The sequence below is a fragment of the Humulus lupulus genome, chromosome 2 (genome assembly GCF_963169125.1).
Source record: "Humulus lupulus chromosome 2, drHumLupu1.1, whole genome shotgun sequence".
NCBI lineage: Eukaryota > Viridiplantae > Streptophyta > Magnoliopsida > Rosales > Cannabaceae > Humulus > Humulus lupulus.
In genome coordinates this window covers 16,076,934-16,091,793 of record NC_084794.1, presented here as the reverse complement: position 1 = coordinate 16,091,793, position 14,860 = coordinate 16,076,934, and the positions used below count along the sequence as shown (strand labels likewise).

The 14,860-nt window shown below is 35.3% G+C and overlaps 1 protein-coding gene across 3 annotated transcripts; it reads left to right on the top strand.

Annotated features, from left to right (window-relative positions):
* Positions 1 to 1,716: 1,716 nt before the first annotated feature.
* Positions 1,717 to 10,044, top strand: LOC133815862 (uncharacterized). Of its 3 annotated transcripts, none has more exons than XR_009884871.1 (5): positions 1,717 to 1,992; positions 2,701 to 2,767; positions 5,703 to 5,794; positions 8,603 to 8,889; positions 8,999 to 10,044. XR_009884871.1 is itself a non-coding variant. In XM_062248641.1 (3 exons), exons 1-3 carry the CDS (start codon positions 1,739 to 1,741, stop codon positions 3,333 to 3,335), a joined length of 333 nt encoding a protein of 110 aa, XP_062104625.1. In that variant the 5' UTR covers positions 1,717 to 1,738; the 3' UTR covers positions 3,336 to 3,373. The 3 variants fall into 3 exon arrangements, 1 of the variants encoding a protein (XP_062104625.1); XR_009884870.1 differs by having other exon boundaries at positions 5,690 to 5,794; XM_062248641.1 differs by lacking the exons at positions 5,703 to 5,794; positions 8,603 to 8,889; positions 8,999 to 10,044 and adding an exon at positions 3,324 to 3,373.
* The last annotated feature ends 4,816 nt before the right edge of the window (positions 10,045 to 14,860 follow it).

The window sequence follows — 14,860 nt, the reverse complement described above, 5'->3', positions numbered from 1 at the left end:
TCGACCATGAGACACACCAGAAGCAGGACAGACCTGTTTTTACCACGACCAGACTGGTCGGTGGTTCCGCTGGCAAAGCAACATTTATGGAAAGATCTTATTTATCCCGAATTTATTTCATGCAATCTTCTGAATATCCCATGATTCAGGGGATAATATCTGTAACAATATTGGGCAACCCTCCATGGGCCTATAAAGAGCAAGAGATGGCTCATGGGAAGGGACCTTTTGGCAGCTAAAAAACCATAGGAATATAGAAATTATCTGTGAAAACTAGGATTGTTTATGAGGAGTGTTGAAACTCATTGAGCCCAAGCTCTCTGATCACACTTTTGTTCCCATATCAATATCATTCTAAGTGGATGTAGGTCATTACCAGATTCTGGGGCCGAACCACTATAAATTACTGTGTTTTCTTTACTTTTGTCATTACGTTATTATCTATATATATTCGCCTATATCATTCATATTTTGACTCCGTGTCAGTTGGCTAAAACGAGGGTCAACAGAATTTATATTAATATAATTATTAAATATGTAGTCCTATATTAAATATTATTATAATAATGATATTTTATAATATTTGAATTTATATTAATGTAATTAATAAATATCTATTTTTAATTAGGTCTTAAGTTATATTCTGTTAAATATTTAGAATATTCAGTTAAAGTTAACAAAAAACCGTAAAAACCAATAATTTCTATTATCTTCACACTTTTTATATAAAAGAGATAAATATATAATGCATTCTAGTTTTAAAATTAAATATATTTCTTTTCTAATTTTCTTTTGAAAAGATACCTATGAATATCAATATAATAAAATATTAAAAAATTCTAAATAAAAACTATAAATTAAAAAAAAATTGATCAAATTTTAATTATTTAATTTTTAAAAAAAAATCAACAAAAAGTTATATGTAAATGCATATTATTTAATTAATGGTTAAAGCAATCAAAATAAGTAATTTCTATGGCAAAATAAGATAAATATGTATATTTATATTTTATTTCACTATTACATGTATGTTTGGATAAACAAAATACATTAAATAACACAATAAATATAATTAATAAAAAAACTAAGCACATAAAAGTTTTTTGGTTATAGTTTTGAAAACAAAATTGATAGAGTAATTTAAATTATTTAATAAGAAATTTTAAAATATGTGATGATAAATTATTATAGCTCATTTACTACTTTTTTTTTCAATTTATTTATATGATTATATTACTTTTTTTAATTTAATTACCTCATTTAGATAACTCTAAAATAAACGGTGTTAGAAAACAATAAAAAAAAAAATTAAATCTAACAGATTACAACAATTTCCGTTAAACTCACATTTATAACATATAAAGATACAATTAATTGTATACATAAAAAAATCTAATTTATTCCATCATATATATATACATATATTATTGTTATTGGGGTCGGCTAATGTCCCGTCCAAATAAAATAGGGCATAGTACCATTTTTTTCTCACAACTGTTAGATTGGGGTTTATAAATGCATCAGTGGCTATCTTTAAATTTCAAAGTTTAATAGGATGTCAGTGTAACTGACACTAGTGTCATAGGGGTAGTCTTATTTTCCATCGGTTACATCAGGTCATTTCGATCTTTATCAAAGCCAACTACCCAATTCTCATCTTCATCTCATCTCCTTGTGTAGGGGCGGGACATTAGCCAAGCACGAAGGGCAGAAGCTCTCATTCTCACAAAGGAAGGCAATGGTTCGAAGCTCTCATCAGAAATTGCCCTCATTTTCATCAGAGGTGAAATCCCTTCTTCTTCTTCTCTTAAACCATTTCAGAGCTTTCCATTTCTGGTTTTTGGTAATGGAATTTTTTTTTCTTCTTAAAAGTGCGATTTTCATTTACAGAGTTGACCTTGTTTTCGTAAACCATTGCTTGTGTTGCAGCTGGTTTAGTAGTTTTTTCCACTCCAAAAGCTTTGATGAAGCTCCATTTTCATCTCGGTTAAGGTTTCTTTTTTACCCTCTACTTTTTATTTATTTTTGTGTGTTTTGGTTTGATTGTTGTTATATAGTTTTGGGTATATTTTTTCCTTAGAAATAATCTTGCATGCAATGTAGTGTGTATACTAAAATGGATTTTCTATCTTGTATTTTCCCTTTAAAGATTGTTAATCTTTCGGCACAGGGAATATGCCTATGAATCAATGAATACTATACAATGTAATCTCAAAATTATGTTTTCTCTTTTGTTCGACATTATATTTATGTACGCTACTAATTATATTTTCTAAAGTTGTGATGAAGCTTGATCTTAGTTTGTATTTGTGGAATTTGAGTTTCACATTTAAGGCTTCGATGAGGAGTATATTTTTACTTTACCAATGCTTCAAATCTATGATCATTCTCTTAATATATAATTTAAAAATTCATAATGATTCAGTTAATGACTTAAGGTTTTAGTACCTGTGGATTAATCAAATTTCAAGACTATATAAAATCAATATGTTGCAAACCCTAGTTTTTGATTGATAATATTTGAAACCATTTTTTCCTGTGCATAATATCCCCTGAGAAATTTAGCATCTTTCAATATTTTTAAATTAATGTGAATATACTTCCTGGTGTTTTTAATTTTCACGTTGATGATTATTGGCTAAAAATGTTTCTGATTATTGAAACATTCGGTTCTGAGTGGTATGTCTCCTTTACATGCAGGTTTGATATTCTAGATATTTACATCAATGGACCAAAAGAGAAGCTAAACTCAACTGTTATAAGCCAGGTAATGCAATAATCATTCGAATTACTCATTTGAGTTTGTACCATAGAAACATTTTATTCCCACTTCAAGATGTAGGATGGTTAAGTGAGTGTACAAGGAGAAATGGACATTTGTGTATGGCTTTTTCTGTATTTGATAATAATTTTTCTGCATGGCTTTCCTTAACTTTTGGTTGATAATATTTGAAACTATTTTTCCCTAGCTTTTTCTGCATGATATCAGTAAATTAACACTAATTAATAAGATTACTGTCGTTTTCTACTGCTTTTGGTGCATATGCTTGAACCTATGAGCACAGGAAGAGCTACTACTTAGTTTAGAGTTCAAGACAAACTATTATGGCTTATTTTCTTTGTGAAATTGTAATGACCCAAAATCACTAATATGGCTTAAGGGCCTTGATTAGTGTGTCGGGAGAGCATAATTGGTTTAGGTGTGAATTTATTAAGTTTAACGCATGATTATATGATGAGCATGCTAGAATGTTTATGTGAATATAAATGTGATTACATGCTATAATTGTGAGAACCACATTATTATGTGGGTAAATCTGCAGCATGCGACTTGAGGCGATCCTAGGGAGCTAGCTAGCGAGAAAGTCACAACGGGGCTAGTACTTGACTTCGAGTAAGTCAAGGGGTATTTTAAGTATTGGATGATTATTTAGGTTATTGGGTTATGGAAATAAATAATTGGAGATATATTTGAGGTTAAGAAGTCTAGGTGGGAATACTGGGGAATTTTACCATTTTGCCCTCGGGGACGTTTCTGGTACCCCGAGTCTTGGGATTAACTTAATTATCTAAGGATAGACTAAGTAAAAAGACTCAGAACACAGTAGAACATAGGGAACCGACCCTCCCTCTTTCTCCCTTTCTCTCTCAAAGGAAAACTACTAGAACTTGAGGATTTTAGCTGGGAAATTCAGTGGATTGGGCTGGAGTTTGGAAGGATTAGTCCAGTGTTCAGCTAGGGACTCAGTCGAGAACTAAGGTAAGATATAAGCTTGAGGCATGGTGATTAAAATTCTATGTTATAGCTGGGTTTTGAAGTGCTTATGAACTTTGGTGTTGAAGGGAAGAATTGAGGCTTGAAAGCTTGGGTTTTAGCTCAGAAATTGTTAAGGAAGTTGGTTCATCAAAGAAGGTAAGCTTCAATTCGTAATTTAGAGTTTAAGTTATGAGTTTGCATGACTGGTTTTGATGTTTTTGAGTATGTGAGTTTCAGAGATTGAAGTGAGTTTTTAATGAGTTTCTAGACTAGGTTTCAGCTGGGTTGTGTTGCTGGAATCACGTGAGAAGTTTTGCGATAATTGAGTTGTGGAATTGGGATAGTTTTGGATGGTTTTGAGTGAGGTTTAGAAGTCAAAGATGCTGGTTTTTCTGGGTTCGAAGGGGTTTGGCCGCGACCCTCTGAAACAGATGGATGCTGGAGATGGAGGGTGAGCCGCGGCATGGTCTGAGTAGGGCCGTAGCCTGTGTCTGGCTCTGAGCCTAGATGGGCTCTGTTTGGGGGCTATGTCGCGGCATGGGTGGCTTGAGCCGCTACCCTTAAGGGATTTGGGAATTTTGGGACTTTAAGCATGGGAATTTTACCTAGGGTGCTCGAGATTGAATCTACGACCGTGTTTGGTGGAATTCAATGTTCCGGAGACTAGAACTTTATCTAGAAGCCCTTTTACAATTTTTGATGGTATCACTTATCTTGGTTGTGACTAGGTATTAAGCTAGGGCTCGGGGATCGGATCGTGCTCAAGAGGCATCGCTCGTAGTCAGTACACTTGGGAACTAAAGGTAAGAAAACTGCACTCGGTTGTGGATTTATAATGGGACTAAGGGTTCCCTATTTTGTATGCTTTGAAATGATGGTATTATGCCATGTAAACAGTAAACCAACGACCTAAGGGTGCCGAAGTTTACACTAGCGCACAGGGCGTGGCTCGGCCACTGGTAGCTGAGGACAGCTTATTATGCACTGAGCTCGGTTTAAGCGGACCGGAGTCAGTGGGATAAACAAAGGGTGCGACCTAAGGTGTCGACCCTGATTATTATATGACTTGTTTGTTATTATTGATTGATGGATTGTTATGCTGTGTAGCTGAGTTATGATTAGCTGATTCTTTGGTTGAATCTTCATGCTTTGTGATTGCTGTGGTATGTTAAGTGTATGAACATGCTTAAAGGGTTATCCAAATGTTATTATTGCTTGTTATGTAATATGATATGTTTTCTTCCTGGGTCTTGGCTCACGGGTGCTTCGTGGTGCAAGTAAAGGCAATGGCAAGCTTGATTAGCCCTGATTCAGAGAGCTTTGAGAGCAGAATATACATGATCAGCTGCTCAGCCGCCACGGTTGAGAAGGAGACAAGAACAGGAGAACCAGAAACGTCTGTTTTGCCCTTAGAGTGGCTAATGGTTGTTTGAACTCTGGAAATTTTGTAAACAGACTTTTTAATACTGTTTCTTTTGGGATCCCATGTATAAAATGTTTAATTGTATAAAAAGTATCTTTTGAGGCCAAAACCTTTTAACCCTAGTTCATTAGTGGTTTATGTATCATGTTTTTCACTAAATGACTTGATTAGCAAGTCATGCACCTTTATAAGTACACAGTGTAGCGGTCTTGGCTATCCAGGGCATTACAGAAATATTAATAATCCATGTGGAAGAAGATGTAGGATGGTCAAGTGAGTGTACGAGGAGAAATGGACATTTGTGTATGGCTTTTTCTGTATTTGATAACAATTTTTCTGTATGGCTTTCCCTAGCTTTTGATTGATAATATTTGAAACTGTATTTCCCTGTGCATGATATCCCCTGAAAAGTTTAGCATCTTTCAATATTTTTCAATTAATGTGAATATACTTCCTGGTGTTTTTAATTTTCATGTTGATGATTATTGGCTAAAAATGTTTCTTATCAGTTTCCATTTGCAGGTTAAGTGCTGATAGATCACACGGCAGACAAAAGCTCCTCAAGCTGCAGAGACCATCCATACTGATTTGAGAGAGGGTTCATCTTTGTTGAGGTCCTTGTTCAAACCTTGAAGCTCTTGATTTTTGTCAATGAGTTTTATTGACTATTAATATTATTAGTGTAATGCCCCAAATTTCCTAATAAGGTTTAGGACCTTGATTAGGAGGCCGGGAAGGCCATAATTGATTTATTATAGTATTTAATGATTATATGCATGTTTACGTGGATAATATTATTATATGATGGTGAATGCATGCATATGGGCTCATATGTTAATTATGAGGGTAATTTGGTAATTTGGCCACTGTGGGCGTAATTGTATATTTTGGGTGCGTGATTGTGATTAATTAATGTAGCCACATTATAAGGTGGATTGGTTCGAGCTATTGACATGAGACGATCATGAGATGTAAGTGTTCGGTCTAGTCATAACGGGTTTAAGTTCGGGGCTCGAGGAGAGTCTCGGGGTGAATTTAATGATTAGAGCATTACCGGGAATTAAAGGGTAATGGGATATGATTTATTGGTATTTGGGAATATTGAGAATAGCGGGAATTGGAGAGCGTTAATTATAATTAACGAGATAGGCGGGAAAGGACGGTTTTACCCTCGGAAGCTTTTAGAGGGATTTATTTGGCTTAAGGGCAATATGGTCTTTTGACCTTAAAGATTTATATCAGCCTTAGGAATTTTGGAAGGCTGTGGATTGATATTAAAACAGAGCCTATCCTCTCTTTCTCCCTTCCTTCCCGTACAAGTCCTCCTTCACCCTCTTCTTTAAGTTTTGAGAGCCTACCTTGAGGAAGCAAGCTAGGGAGTCAAGCTTGGGGAGGTTAAGCTTGAGTTCAGCCATTGGGAAGGATTCAATTCGTGTTTGGGGTAAGTTTCTACCATTAATTTCTAGTTCATACTCTGTTTTGAGTTTTAGCTTTTGACTTGTGAATCACTTGTAGAAAGTTTGAATTAATGGAGGTTTGGGTGATGTTTACTTTGGGTTTTGATGAGGGTGAGTTGTAGAGGATGTTTGGTGGTTGAATTGGGTGTTAGGTTGGGGTTTGGGACAAGTTTGAAGGGCTGGCTTGAGAGGAAAATGCAGGGGAGAGTTGGCTGGTGCGTGCTGGTTTCTTGGCTGGTTTGCGAAATGAGTCGCGGCCTGTCTATGGTGTGCCGCGGCCTGTGATGGCTTTAAAGGTGAAAATGGCTCTGTCAGGAGGGTGAGCCGTGGCCCATCAAGGCAGATTTGGCCAAAAATGGGTTTTTGGCCTAGGGATGCTAGCTTAAGGCCTCGGGGTTGATCCTAGTACCCGGTTAGGTGGGGATTAATGTCCCGGAGGCTAGATATTGGTTTGGAAACTTATGTTGACCATTTTTATTGATGGTATCTTATATTTGGTTATGACTAGGTGACCGCTAAAGGACTAAAGGTTGATCGTTCTCAAGGGTCGTTCTTTAAATCATTCTAGCTCGACTTTGAGGTAAGAAAACTGCACCCTGTGTATATGTGACATGCATGGCTATTATGATGCATGTTGGTTGATTACTGAGTATGACATGCATGGTTGTTATTGATGCATGTCGGTTGATTATTATGTATGACATGCATGGCTATTCTTGATGCATGTTGGTTGGCTATTAAACGTGACATGCATGGCTGTTATTGGTGCATGTTGGATTGCTGGATATATTGTATATGATGCATGAGAAACATGTGATTAGGACATGCTTTGTATACTGGGTATGATATTGTTCAGAGCTTGAGCCTCTGTGGTTGTGCATGGTCCTAATTGTACTGGTATCTGTTTAGTAAGCATGCTAAATACCTTGTTTATGGATATTGAACATGTGGTATACGATTGGTGGCTGACTTGCTTGTGTATGGCACTGACTAGTCAGGGACCGACTCTAAAGTCGAGAATCACGCATTGAATGGCTCTATGGCATTAATGCTAGACCGACCCTAGGGTCGAAGAACTTATAAGCGCTTGCCTGGTCTACGACCAGATGACTATAGCCAAGGTATATGACCCCGGTGACCGCTTGTCACATGGCTAAGGGACGTTGTCCATAGTTTCGACTCTAGAGTCGTGAGGAAGGTTATGTTGGTGACTAATCACCTTGCACCTGTCCTAACCAAACTTAAGAAAGAATCACTTATCGGTTAAGCCCTGGTGACCCTATCGTCGCATGGCTAGAGGGAGCGATGCTCATTATTGTGACTTTTGGCTATTGTCACCTATTTGCTTGGACTGATAGTCCCGAATGGTTATTATGATCGTTGTTGATATTATATCATGCTTTATTGTGTTTTCTTGCTGGGCTTTGGCTCACGGGTGCTACGTGGTGCAGGTAAAGGCAAGAGGAAGCTGGACCATCCTTGAGTTGGAGAGCTTAGGTGATGACGTGTACATATGCAGCTGCTCGTCCGCCACGGCCGAGGTTTAAAGTGGAACTAGGGTTGAACCCTGTTTTGCCGCTTAGAATGGCCTGTTGTAAATATTTTTCTGTAATAGACTCTGAAATTATATTTTCGGGATCCCAAAGTATATATATTAAACGTTCTAGTGAAACGTTACATCTTAACCAAAATGTTTAATCCCTAAACCGCTAATCATACTTAGTTCACGATTTTGGTCAAATGACTCGGTTAGCGAGTTTAGCACTGTTTACAAGGCACATCGTAACGGTCCCTGGAGTTGGGGCGTTACAATTAGCTACAACTCTTATTTCACTACAGTCACAACTAGAAATGTAAAGCAAATTTATTGACACTAATTATTTGATTATAGTAATTGGTAAAGTTCTATTATCTAAAGAGTTTATATTAAGTAATAACCAACTATTTATTGCTTTGTTTGATCAGAATGCAAAATGACTAGAAGTTAAAAAAGGAAGATTCAAAACTAGCTAAAGTTTGAGCAAGGAAACACAATCTGACTCTTGTACTGAATCTTACAATCGAAAATCGCCTCCCAGTGTTAAGAAGTGTTATGCATTCCTAGATTTCCTGTGAGTATATTTTAAATCACAAAGATCGCATCACACATTCTTGACAGCCACTTGTTGCCCTTTTAAATAAGCTGGTTGTTTTGCAGGAGTAAAAATTATGACGAATATAAACGGTTGCATCCTGAACTCAAAGTTGATGAAGTAAGTAAACTTAAGTAGCATTCAATTGAAAGATATATTTATGCTTTACCTGTGTAATCTGATTAAAATAAGAACTAACTTGGGCTTTTTTTATGTTTTTTTTTCATAGATTCGTACTAAGTTGGGAAGAATCTTTGAAGCCCTTCCCCCTGAGGAGAAGGCCGAATATGGGATGGTTATCAAAAAGGAAAAAGCCAAAAGATGACGAGACGCTCCACTGCAAGTGCAATCCTAAAAGGGTTATGGCTTTAGGAAGAATATTGAGTGCTGAGCAAAAGAAGGCAGTGAGGAATATTGGATTTGGTGCAATGTTGGATTTGAAGATGGACTGTGGATGAGCAAGTTAACTAGGTGGTTAGTTGATTAGATTGACGATGGTGGGAGGGTACTTACTGTGGGTACCACGATCATAGAGTTGAAGGTGTATCTTTTTTAGCATGTTATGGGGATTAGGGATGGCGATACCCCTATCAAACTGCCTGAGAAGAATCACTACAACCCTTACCATGATTTGATTTTTAACATGCATAAGAAAGCCACTGCCATCAATGACTTGGAAAAAGTAATTGAACAGAGAAAGACAGCAGGCGAGCTTTTTCTCATGCGTTACGTATTGTTCGTAATTGTGGTCACTCTTTGTCCAACGTCGGGAAATATCGTGTTAAGAAAGCTTAACTATCCATTTTCTTCAATGTGGAGTCTATTAAGAATTTCAATTGGGCGATACACACCCTCAAATAGTCTAGCTGAAGAAGTTCTATACGAATCTCGATTTATTTCAGAAATGGATAAACCACTCATATTGTCTAGTGACAGTAATGAGGCAATAGAAAATTCGAAATAAACTCGAAACTACAAAAGAGTAAAACATATAGAGAGAAAGTACCACATTATGGAGGATGTGTGGCGAAGGCGTGAAGTGAAGGTGATGAAGATAGCATTGGAAGGAAATCTTTCATATCCCTTTACAAAGATATAAGCAGAGAGCATAATTGTGAAGCATGTAGAATGCATGGTTTTGAGAAACATGTCCCATTTGTTTTTAAAAGGGCAAGTGGGAGTTTGTTGGATTTTATGCCCTTATAAAACCATGTCGAACATGTAGCACGATTTCATAGTATCAATAAAAGTAGTAGAAATCATTTAGTTTGGCAACCGTGTTGCTTGCTTGTTTTATTACATGATTATTGAAATAATACAAACATTTATAAAATCCTGAACATATGGATAGTTACAATTATAATGACTAGGTCACAGTGGATTATAGTTGTAATTATATGTTCAAAAGAACGAGTCCTAAGATTAGATCAGTGCATTGGATTTTCACTGATTAGGTAATCTACGATATGATCTACTTACACATTCGAGGTGTGATGTCTTGTCCAAGGCATTGACCAAGTAGATAAGATCGGATATATTTGGTTACATTGGACTAGGACCGATATTGATTATTGATTGATAAATAAGTATCGTTGTTATCGAATCTAATCAATTTCACAACGTTGACCATAGATTAATTCGATCTTAATTCTGAGTGATAATATTCTGCTAATTATATTATTTAAATATTTTGACTTGTTCGTTACCAGCTTACCCTACGGTCTAGCCCATACTTACATCTTGGAGATTTAGTAGTGTAATTGAATGGGAGTATTATTCATAGATATGAAATCTATAACTTCTGTACGAGAAGTGAAAAGATGATTTCCCTAATTGCTTTGTTCAAAAGGTTAAATGATTGAGATCTCATTTCTGTGATTAAGTTCACAGAAATATCATTTATAAGGAACTTAATGGGAGTTAAGGATAAAATACTAATGAGGGGTAAAACATTAATTTTCACCCATCTCGTTAGTAAGTCATCGATAGAGGATTGACTAACTATAATTGTTATAACAATGGATAACGTATTTATGGTTTGGAAAATACATTTTATGAATTCAAGAGTCCAATTCCGAGTCTATAGTGGAGTCACGATGAATTAATAAGGTAGTGAAATTATTTGTAAATAAATTCACTGTAACTTGTTGGAGCTTTATTTCATGGATCCATGGTCATCGCATCACCTTTGATTAAATCATCTAGAATGTCTCAATTAATGATTTAATTATCAATTATGATTTTTTTAAAGTTGACTAGGTCAATTTTGGAAAATTTACAGATATATGAGATTTAGAGAATAAAATAAAATCTTTGGGTAAATTTATTAATATTGATAAATTGGTGTTGTTATCCCCAAAAATTGGAGATCGATGACGTGACATGCTAGAGGAGAGTGCCATGTTAGACGAGAGATATGGCATGCTAGAGGAGAGTGCCATGTTAGAGGAGAGGAGTGCATGTCCTACCACCATGCACATGTCCGACCAACAAGTGCATGTCCTACCAGCACTTGCATATGTCCAGCATGCATGTGTCCGACCAGCACTTGCATGAATGGGCAGTAGGAGATATGGGTCGACCAGATAGAGGAGGACTAAGTCAAGATTCCCAGAAACGGCTCAACAAGAACCGGTCTTGGCACACGCGGGAATATCTCATTTTTCCCACAATTTGGGGGTTTTGTTACATTTTGAATGTTTTTTGTAATTTAAATGTAATAAATATAATAAAATATCCCGATTCTAGGGGATATCAGATGTATGATCCTAAGCCTATAAATACATGGCTTATGAGATCAGAAATGGGCTTCTTTTTTTGGAGACTTTTGGGGAAATTTTGGGTCTGTGTTTTCTAGAGAGAGAAAGTGCTGATATCATAAAGAATTCTTGTATTCCTGTATTCTGTACTGAAGAAACTCAGTTGGCTCAGTTCATCTGATCTTGAGTACAGATCTATAATCACAACTCTAAGTGGATTAGGCTATTACCAACATATTGGGGCTGAACCACTATAAAAATTGCTATGTTATTTACTTTCTGTTCAAAAACTGTCTGTGTCGTTTTATTTCTCTTGAAGGCTTTATCATTTTTGACGTTCTCACGTCGTTGGCCAAAAACGCGGTCAACAGGTGTCAATATAAATAAATAAAATTAAATCAAGTTTCAAATTATAATTAGTTAATTTGAATAAGGATTTAATTAATTAATTAAAAATAAATAAATAAAAGGTTTTGAATTTAGGCCCAATTGAGATTTAAATTCAAAACAAAGAGATTGGGCCAAAGTACATTTATGGCAGCCCAAGGCTTTTATTTTTTGTTTATTATTTTTAATTAATTTAAATTTAAATAAAGCACATTAAGTTGCCTATATAAGGAATATGATATCTAGGATTTTCATAAGGATGTGAGTTTCAGTTGATTGGTAAGTGAAAACCTAGACAATCTAACATTTCTTGGCCACTCTCTTTTCTTCTTCTCTTCAAGATATCTATCTCATGTGTTGAGAACCAGCCCACACTAGTTCTAGGTTGATCAAAGGCTTGGTGAGGAAGACTGTGTTGCTGATCTTGCTCAATCTCTTGATAATACTCTGCTACAGAAATGAATTAAGGGTTAGAGAGATTGAAGGATGAAGTTGTTCCAGTTCCGCTGCGTAATGTAAGTTCTTACTTTATTCTATATTTGTATCAATTTCATAGGAGCATGTTCTAAGAATTTTCATGTTTGTTTGATAATATGTAAATTGCATGAAAATAAATAAAGATCCTGCAATAAGTATTTCCAACAATTTAAACCGAGAAAACCATGATGATCACCTTCTTCTCAACCTTGCTAGGTTTCAACATGGGGAAATACGCTACAAGGTACAATACTACAAGATTAACAACCACTTCAATTGTGATTGCTTATTGTTTGAGACAGATGGTTATCCATGCAATCATATATTGGCAAGCATGAAACACATGGACATAATGCTTCTACCCCCCTCGTTAATTTTGAAGTGTTGGACAAATGATGCAAAGGTTATAGTGCCGACAACGAGCAACAAATTCGTCTCCACTGAACAAGATGAGCTCGTACAAATGGCAAGGTATGGTGCCCTCAATTCTAACACCAACATGTTGAATTTTTATGCGTCAAAGTTGGAGAGCCCGTTTGCATACTGCTAGGATGCATTCGATCAAAGCTCACAACAAGATGGAGAAGCACCACAACCTTCTCGGGGGCATCAACACAACCCAAACATTGTCAAAGATCCAATTATTATGAAAACCAAAGGCATGGGAGGCCAACAAGGTGGTCCAAGTGACAGAAACAAAAAGACTAAAAAAAGGAAGAAAGAAAGGAAGTGTAGCATATGTAATGATCCAAACTATGATTATCACAAATGCCCCTACAAACAACAATATTGTGCAACAATGGATTGCATCATCTAGCTGATGACCTTGACGCTTAAGCAGGGGTTGATCCACTTAGCATAGCTAGTCCAGTCGCTTTTTGTATGATGATTCAAGTCAAGACTCCTTCCACTCCTATGACTTTGGTATGTAAAGTTCTATTAATTGAGTGATTATTTTCAAGTTTACTGACCATCATTATTGGACATCTTAGAATTGCGTTATTTTATCTGTTTGTGGGTTATGTAATGTATGTTGGTCAAACTATAAAGTACTTAAATTTAATATTGTACCATGCTTGCTTCCCTAACATGTGTTCGTGGACTTTATTGCCTTATTTGAGTTTGTTAAGAGAATTATATATGTAGTTTATAAGTCAATATTCAACCAAGCTAAGGATGGCATAAAATGGTATTGGTATTTTGAACCGACGTGTGTGAAACATGATATCTCAAAGTAACTATAGCTTCGTTGGTGAAAAAAAAAAAAGACTTCACTTATTTCACTATCTTTAATTTCTTGTCAATATGGTCAAAACAGAATATCTATTTTATTATTAGCCCTTCATATATAATTTAGTTGGTATAAAAAAGAATATCTATTTGACACTCCATTTAATTTAGCTGGTTCCAAATACAGGATTAGTCACCCTATATGTGGACTCCTATTTATTTAAATTTATTTTGTGTTGTAACCGACTGTGGTCTTGCTTTAGTGGAGTCCATCTTAATATTTTAATATTTATTTCTTTTAATATTTACTATATATGTCTTTAATTTAGATAAGATTTTGTTATACCATTCAAGCTTAATAATTTTTTATTATAAATGAAAAAAATAACTCCTATATATTCCATGAGTCATGCAAATATTCTGGGCACGTAATCTTATTTAGTATATAATTGTATTGTATAACAAAATCACTCCCAACTGAAACCTTAAAAAACATTGCTTCATCAAATTTATGCCTATTATGTATTGCATGGACTATGCAAAAATTATGGGCACGTTAAATCATTATTTTTTATATAAAAAATTATTTATAAATCAAATATTTACCTTTATTTATATTTGTAGGCATTACACAATGCATGTAACATTCAAAAATTATGGGCACATAAAAATAATATGTCTTGCTTAAACTTTTCAATTTTAAAAAAAATTGAACGAACACCAGTCATTATGAGTGGTACCCATTCATGAGCATCTGTTCCGAAACGCATACACAACTACACAATTACCTTATCTCGCACCGAAATAGAACTCAATTTACATTTACACCCCTCATTAATTGATGTGAAATACCACAATACACCTCCAACATCCTAATAATAAATCATTTAAACTATAACTGGTTAAGGATAACCTACAATAGACGGTAAGAGAGTACAAAATAGTACACAACTAACCTGTCTAAAGCTGCCAAGAAGACATATGTTATTTGATGAAGTTGTCCAACGTGGAGCTTGATGGTCACATTTTTTGGGAAGGGCAGTACTGTAGCCGAAGCCTTTTGTTATTATTATTTTTATATGTATATACATATATATCTTATTATAAAACAATACACAAATTTATATATATATAGAGAGAGATATATTATTGTTGTCATTATATTGTTTTTATATATACATACAAATCTGAAGTGATGAGATTGGCTTTCAATGATGGTGGTGATGATGATGATGATG

Excerpts from the sequence above, each read along its gene's own strand:
- LOC133815862 (XM_062248641.1), top strand. The coding sequence starts at position 1,739 with ATGGTTCGAAGCTCTCATCAGAAATTGCCCTCATTTTCATCAGAGGTG. Across the intron at positions 1,993-2,700 it reads CCATTTTCATCTCGGTTAAG|GTTTGATATTCTAGATATTT; the intron begins GTTTCTTTTTTA and ends CTTTACATGCAG.